This window comes from Hakea prostrata, chromosome 1, assembly GCF_041222555.1.
Source record: "Hakea prostrata isolate BN-2017 chromosome 1, UWA_Hpros_2, whole genome shotgun sequence".
NCBI classification, from domain to species: domain Eukaryota; kingdom Viridiplantae; phylum Streptophyta; class Magnoliopsida; order Proteales; family Proteaceae; genus Hakea; species Hakea prostrata.
This window is the reverse complement of record NC_142600.1, coordinates 67845065-67852962: the sequence shown is the minus strand read 5'-3', so window position 1 is coordinate 67852962 and position 7898 is coordinate 67845065. Positions and strand designations below refer to the sequence as shown.

Below are 7898 nucleotides of genomic sequence, written 5' to 3'. Positions count from 1 at the left end.
TTTTTCTTGTATGGTCCCAAATTCCACGCCTAAATAAGAATGTGCCCAACAAATGCAAGTGTTAAAAGCCAGGTGAATTATCGATCCTGGATTTTGGCAGAACGAAAGAGTGAAATTTGGCAGAACAAAAGCAACCCCTGAGTGTGTCTGGCAACCCCGTATATTTTCCTTCCTCTTCTTCTTCCTTAACAGATTCTCATAAATGTGAAATCAACAAGCACAAGATCTCAGCTCTAACATCGTTCCCCCCCCCCCCTCTTATTTCTGTCATAAGTAGATTACTCAAATCTGCAACTTAGGAAGCCCAAAATATTAAGTTCTCTGCAACTTGAAGAACTCCAGATATTTTAACATTACAGTTGCATGTTTATAACTTTATATCAAGATCAAAATGTAATACTCCCTGATTTCCTGACCATGCAAGAACAGCAAATCTTTTGGGCAAATAAAGTGATTTATGCAGTTTCCATAGCTTTTTGAGAAACTCCTGGCATAAGATGTTGACTCCCTATATACAAAACCAAGGCATATGAACATCATTGGTGGAATAAAAGATGAGAATAAGTGAGGTTTCTGCAGCAAAATTCAAGAGTCTCACCTTTTGGTAACTAGATATACTGTGTGGATGATCTCCTTGAGTTCTTCAAGCAAGCAAAATTTTATTACAACATACCAGTAATGGAAAATCACATCTGAAGAAGATTATTCACAGTAACTACAACAGAATTTGTTCTTCGTAGGTCCTGGAATGATTCAAGAGGTCAGATATCCCAAATTTCATTATGAATATAAACAAATGGCAACTACAGAAGCACCCCTAATTCCAAACCAACACAGCCTTAGAATCAACAATATAATTACCAGAACAAATCTTATCGGAATGTTGGTCAGTTTACCTCGATACACCTATAGCTATATGCTTCTAACCTAAATATTATCAGAGTGGCAAGAAATCAAAATTAGAGAATAAAACCTGGTGATTTTAGAATTCTACAATTTCAAAAGAGAATGTTAAAGAAATTTCCTTGAAATGAAAAGAAGAGAAAAGAAATCTCAGCCTCAAACTTCCCCCTTCAAACATCCCACCCCCCCACCCCAAAAAAAAAAAAAAAAAAAAAAAATTTCCAAAGTCTAATCTCTCTGAATTCCTGCAACCAGAAAACATTTAAAGCTTACTTCTTGAACTAAAAAACTTCTTCTTTACCTTTATAAATAAACATACTTGAAGGAATTTGTAAGATCTCCATCCATGAGGAAAAACTAGCTATTGCACTGGGAAAAGACAAAAGTAGAGGAGGCTCCCAGACTGAGGACCCCGGCCACCAAGACTTAGCTAGTTTCACAGTTTGCTAGCCCCGCTTTTAGTGCATCAGCTACACTGTCTATCCTCCCAGACAATCAGGGCCAGTACTGGATTTTATGTAATAGCAAGGGCAAAGCTTCACGCACCTCTCTCCCCTGCCCCCCCAGGCCAAAAAGAAAATAATAATAAATAAATAAATAAAGTAAAAGATGTGGGCACAACTCTCATACTTCCTCCAACTACCATCACTAAATCTCACCCACGGAAATTTTACCTATGTTGTTACTCTACATGTGCAGTTTCATGCCTTGGAGGAGTGGTATCAAACAGGGGACCGGGAGATGGGGAGCATATTAGACATTTCATAAGCAGTGGTGCTACAGTAATCTAAGTCTTCTGAGCGATGTCAGCATGCAATTTTGCCAAAAAAGGTGGCAATCTTTTGTCCTATGTTTGTTTAGAGCAATTAGTTACTCTCATATCTGGGTGTGCATGTGGCTATTTTGCCATTTTACCCATTACTCAAATGAAAAAAAAACCTAACGTGATGAGTCATCAGGACTAAACTGAATCCCATGACTTAGAACTGTATGTCAAGTCTTCAAAAATGTTGTCCTAGATGCACCAAATGATATGATAATCCGGCTGACAAGCATAACTTGAAGCCAGCTTCGTCAATTCAATAAAATTATTCAGAAAATTAAACAATGTTGGAGTCAAATTCAAAACATACCTGGGAAATTATTTCATCAGGAATATGAGGCAACACCTCCCGCACCATGTCAGCCATTACATTTATACTTGATATATTGTCATCTGCAGAGAGAGATGTGCTACTAAAACTTAAACCACCAGTGGCTGGGACAGATGAAACAGGAGAACCTGGAAGAGCTTGAGTGTTAGTCACAAACCAAAGGCTCCTAGTAGCATTTTCAAGGGCAGTCACAGTATAGTTTTCACCTAAAGATGCCAGGTGTCTCATCATCATCTGTACTCTGCCAAGTCCAGCTGATCTAAGGGCAGTGAAAACACCACCACCATCAAAGCCTTGGCTTGGCCTAGGATGAAATAGACCCATAAAAATATCTGTGGGGTTAGTGAATTGTAAAATGCAGACAAACTACATTAGAAGGCAAAAGCAAAGAACTGAACCTTGCAGGAAGACTTTCTAAGGAGTTCTGTTGCACGTTGGAGAATGCTTCCACAGGAAGTGAATGTCCAGATGTGTTTTGCTGCTCCAATCCTGAACTGATTTGACGAGCAAGCTGCTCGTTCTCTACAGAATCTTCAGTATGGGGATTAGTATTTTCTTCAGGTCTGACCACAAATAATGGCCTTCGACAAGTAGGGCATGAATAAATCTTGGTCAGACCTTGATCCAACCTGGAAATTGTTATTTAACATTGACTCAGTTGTGAAAGAATTGGATGGAAGCCCAATTGCAAATAAACAAAAGCAAAAAGAAATTTATATTCAGTAGTTAACATCAGTAGTTCATACCAAGACTGCAAGCATGCTAGGTGGAAAAGGTGGCCACAAGATAACTTTTTAGCCTTTGCCATGGGATCCTGTTATTTACACATTGTTACCTCGGGAAGAGCCTACAGTGATAAATATAACAAACAACGAAGTATAGTGAACTTTACTTTACAAATAGCACACTCATCATCATATGCTTCTATCTCTGCAGAAGTTGCATCAGGAAGAACCTTATTGAGGGCACTTAGAGCTTTTTTCAGATTAACAAATCCTTTGATCCGGTTATATGTAGCAGTAGCCAAAGCCTGATCATGAAATGCTACATCAATGAATAGAAGTGACAACAATATGGCAGATGATAATATTCCAAATCAGAGGTTGACATGGCAAAATAAGTTGAATAAAGAAATTTACACGTATAGTTAGGAAAAGGAATGGTTCCACAAGATGGAATGCCATGCCACGAATCCACCACATATACAAATAATGACCTAGGGCCATTAACAAGGTCATCATGTCTAGAAAAAAACCAAAATTCCGAGTAAGAATGCCTTTCCATTCCCATAGAGAACCTGCAATAAAACACTTCCTGCTCAGGAGTCGCAACTACACAACTGAACAATTTGAGAAATAACATCTTATAAAAATTAAAGAACTACAAGCATACTAAGTTGCAATGATGAGATACATCAAATTAGAATATCAGAAATCTCTCACACTCTCCCCCCTTTAAAATTACAGACTTGTGCCTTCAGAGATACGGATTCTTTATTTTGTGACCTTTAATATGCATAGGTAAGTGTATGCTTTTACTAGACAATTCTTCCCTTCTAATGAGTTGACAAATAGCTACAGAGGTTCCACTAATATTAAATGGAAAAGTCCGGGAAAATTAACGAAATCATTTGCAACAATATAGTACTTCCCTGCATGCTTTCCTCTACTGTAATTTCTCATTCTTGATTCAAAAGGAACACGAATACATAAATAAATAAAACAGATAAATCTGACACCACACCACACTTGTAACATGAAAAAAAAAAAAAATCGAAACAAAATGAAACAATTCTACGCAAAATGCATGTTACATATATACATAAAATGAAATGATAACATAGAGTGGATGATGCAGCTGCTTGGTTCACCAGGGTTAGTTTTCTAATTTTAATTTACTACTCTAACTCAAATTGATAAAGTTGAGGGATAGAGTTGTCAAGTGTGATTCAATATCTACTACAATCATTGAGTTCGAATAGGTATAGAGTTCGTTACAATCTTTAAATATGCACATATATACATTAAATAAAATGATAATACAGAGAGAAGATGATGCAGTTGCTTGATTCACCAGGGTTAGTTAGGGGTTACTTTTTGTAATTCCATTTTATTACTCCACTCTTAATAGAGTTGTAGGATAGAGTTGTGGAGTTTGATGGAATATCTACTACAGTCATCGAGTTTGAATACATTTTGATTTTGTTACCAGTATCTGTATATGCATGTAATCCATCAAATATTCAACCTAGAGTGCAATTTTAATTTATTACTCTAACTCAAATTGAAAAGTTGAGGGATAGAGTTGTCAAGTTTGATTCAATATCTACTACAATCATTGAATTCGAATAGGTATAGAGTTCGTTACAATCTTTAAATATGCACATATATACATTAAATAAAATGATAATACAGAGAGAAGATGATGCAGTTGCTTGATTCACCAGGGTTAGTTAGGGGTTACTTTTTGTAATTCCATTTTATTACTCCACTCTTAATAGAGTTGTAGGATAGAGTTGTGGAGTTTGATGCAATATCTACTACAGTCATCGAGTTTGAATACATTTTGATTTTGTTACCAGTATCTATATATGCATGTAATCCATCAAATATTCAACTTGGAGTGCAATTTTTTGGGTACTTACAGGCTGATGCCATAGCAAGAAACCATGTTCGACTGGTGATCATCTCTACTCCTGATTATTGTCTTTCAGGTTTTTTTCTATCTCAATCTTTTCTTTCTCCTTTATGTTTTGTTTTATCTAATTCATTTATTTTATCAGTAGGCACCAGGCAGTGTTGAACTCATGACATTTTTCTGTTTATGTTCTGGTTTTCTGTCTTCTGTCTTCCAATTCTCATTCTTCTTCTCCTTATCTATTTTCTATTAAATTTCACATTGTACCAGCACTCTTGTTGGAGAGAAGAGTTGTTAGAACTCGATATGATGGGGACATCACACGTCCACCCATCATTCGTCATTACCACAGACAAAGACAACGGAACCTCTCAGCTTGGTTCGGCAAGGCATATGGAAATATTTTCTAGAGATGGTCATCTGGATTTTTTCCTTACCACATTTTTTCCTTTTCTTACCTTACTATTAGTATCTTGGGATTATTTATTGTAAGGGTAGTTTGGGGAGTGTCTTTTCATATCTTGGGTGTTATGGGAACTTATTCTGTTGAGATTATTTTAGGAGAGTCCTTTCTCTTGTTTCCTTTTCATTCACTGGGGTTATTTTAGGAAATCTTTTTCCTTTATTTTACCAACCAACAGCAAGGATCAAGAATGAAATCAGAAAGAAAAGAAAAAACAGATTGAACCAGTACCTTCTCTCCCTTTCCTCCTCCTCCCCTTCAGCAAGCCTTCTTATTCTCCTTTGCTAGTGTTTCTTATCTAGAAAATTCCCTCACCCCCTCTCCTCTATCTAGTTCTGCCTTCTTCTTCTTTTTTTATCTCTGAAAAAAAAACCTTGTTTCCTCTGCAATAAATTTTTTTCTTCTCCTCCCTCATGTTTCTTTTCTCCCAAAAATCTCTCGGCAGCCCAGTTCTGCCGCTGGCTTTTTCCTTCGCCTCTCTTCCTTATTTTCTGTTCTCTTCTTCATCCCCTACTGCAGAATATTTCTCTGCTATTGAGTCTTCATTCTCCCTTCTTCTCCTCAGCCCCTCTGCTCCCTTACCCCCCAAGACAGTCCCCTTTGCGCAGAATTTCTTTTCCTGTTCTCCTTCTCTTTCCCCTGTCTTAATCCCTGCTGCAGTAAGAATTTTCTGCGATCACTTGGGTTTTCTTCTTGCCCTCTTCTCCATTCTCCTCCACAGTTCTGCCTTGTTATTTTTCTCTGTTGCTAGCTTACTGTGTTACTATTACTTACTGCTGGTTATATTATCAGATTTATTACCTTAGTTTCGGTGTTTGGGTTAGATTTTAGTTTTGATTTGAATTGGGATTGACACTGTTTACGTATTTTGCCAACATTGGATTAATAAAGAATATTACTTGTCGCTGAAACTTTTTTATTTACTGTGAATGCAATGCCCCATTCTCCCCTCCCCTTGACTGGTTCTGATGATTGACTAAGCTTGATTCGGTTTGTTCATCTTGAGTCTTTAGATTAAAATTTGCATGCTATTTATATTTCTTATTGCTGAAATTATATCCATTGTAAATTTCTATCAATGGTCTAAATATGTGCTGTGCAAACCCCTCTCCTAATCCCTCCTAGTGTCTTTGTTAGCTTAGGATATTGTTTCTTTGTAGAATATCCTGGTCTCTAGGGCTGTCTTACATCATGATGAGCCTCCATTGTTTGGGCAGATAGTTAATATTTTATTTCCACACACTATAGCTAATCAAACCCCAGATATATAATCTTGGATACCACTCCTGTCATAAGAACTAGGACGTACAACTAGGACTGGTGTCAGATTTTACAATTTGAAATACTTTCAACAACTAGCATCTACTTTCATGTTGTTTATTGTGGATATTGGTTTGTTCAATTCAAGAACCTCACAAGGTAGCAACCGCCACGTAAGTTTACTGACCTATTGGGTGTTCTATCAAATGAGTTCTCTAATTTGAGGCCATACTGTTCTAACTCTGGAATAATTCTAATCAATCATGACATCAAAGACAACAAAGTTTGCTTACTTATGATTAAGGGACTATTTGCTTGGTTTTACCAAACTGCCCTTACCATTTAAAATCACTACCATCTTATCCCAAGGTCATTTAAAATACCAGGCTGTGAAGAACATCTAGAATTTTTTGAGAATAAAATTGGGAGGAAGCATAGGTCTAGTAAAGGTAAGAGCTCAACTATGGACAATGACATCCCCAACCTTCCTGTCAATTAATCCAGGGCCAAGAATCCCCTCCCCCTTTGTGACTGGCTGATGATCCTCTGGTCACTGGTTGCCTCTTTTGCTGCTTGATGAACCCCTATGACCTTCCTCGTCCCCCTCTCCAATGACTAGTTGCTGCCTTTGCTTCTTAATGAACCCCTGTGACCTTCCTCGTCCCCCTCTCCAATGACTAGTTGATGATCCTCTGCTGACTGGTCAATGCCGTGCTGCTTGATGAACCTCTCCGTTCTTCCCCCTCCCCCTGTCACCTCAGTTACCTTCAATTTTGGTCCTCCCTTTTCTCTACATCGGATTGCCCCCAATCTTCTGGACTTAATGTTAAATCATCCACCCTTCTCCTACTGGCTCCTATTTCCTCGCCCAGTAACCTGCCTCCACCCTTGAATGCAGCAGTACACTCCAATTGCCCTCGTCCCTCTTTCAATGTTGTCAAGGATTCCTTCTTCAGACAATGACATGCCCAAGGCAACCTGGACACTTACTTCATAACGGCATTTTCTTATTCAAGTAATCCTCTATTTCTGCTGAGGAAAAGGCACTTCATGGATCTCCATAGCTTCTTGGCAAAATTCCCATTTCCTTAAAACCTGTCGAAATTTGATGTGGACTTGCATGAAAAAGTCCTAAGTTTTCTCGAAATTTCTCAATTTCCCATCTAGGTTTCCCATTTTCACCCGGTCAAAACTTGAGTTTCCCTCGAATTTTTTTCTATGGGACTGAGTGAATCTTGCATAGGCATTCATTTTTCCAAAATTCTAGGTAGACCAAGCATGTTAATCCACAAGGGAAGAGAACTGAAGTCGACCTTTGGAGAAAGGGGGAGTGTTCCCATTGGAAAAGAAAATGGGAATTTTGCCAAGAAGCTATGGAGAATTTTTTTTTTCTCATGAACCAGCTGGTCCAGCTAGGTTGAACTAGCTTTCGAGGTTTCGACAAATTTTCAATGGTTCCGAATTCCGATCAAAACTTGAGA

The 7898-nt window shown here is 37.9% G+C and overlaps 1 protein-coding gene across 1 annotated transcript in view; it reads right to left on the bottom strand.

The window, feature by feature from the left end:
* Positions 1 to 264: 264 nt before the first annotated feature.
* The window catches only part of LOC149029532 (E3 ubiquitin protein ligase RIN2-like), a 48706-nt gene continuing 41072 nt past the window's right edge, over positions 265 to 7898 (bottom strand). The window contains exons 8-15 of the mRNA XM_089141934.1: positions 3197 to 3354; positions 2950 to 3087; positions 2804 to 2871; positions 2456 to 2686; positions 2264 to 2361; positions 2037 to 2185; positions 599 to 743; positions 265 to 508 (exon numbers count right to left, since the gene is read on the bottom strand). Of these exons, the coding sequence (XP_088998060.1) occupies positions 687 to 743; positions 2037 to 2185; positions 2264 to 2361; positions 2456 to 2686; positions 2804 to 2871; positions 2950 to 3087; positions 3197 to 3354 (899 nt within the window). The 3' untranslated portion in view covers positions 265 to 508; positions 599 to 686. The remainder of the gene's footprint in view (positions 509 to 598; positions 744 to 2036; positions 2186 to 2263; positions 2362 to 2455; positions 2687 to 2803; positions 2872 to 2949; positions 3088 to 3196; positions 3355 to 7898) is intronic.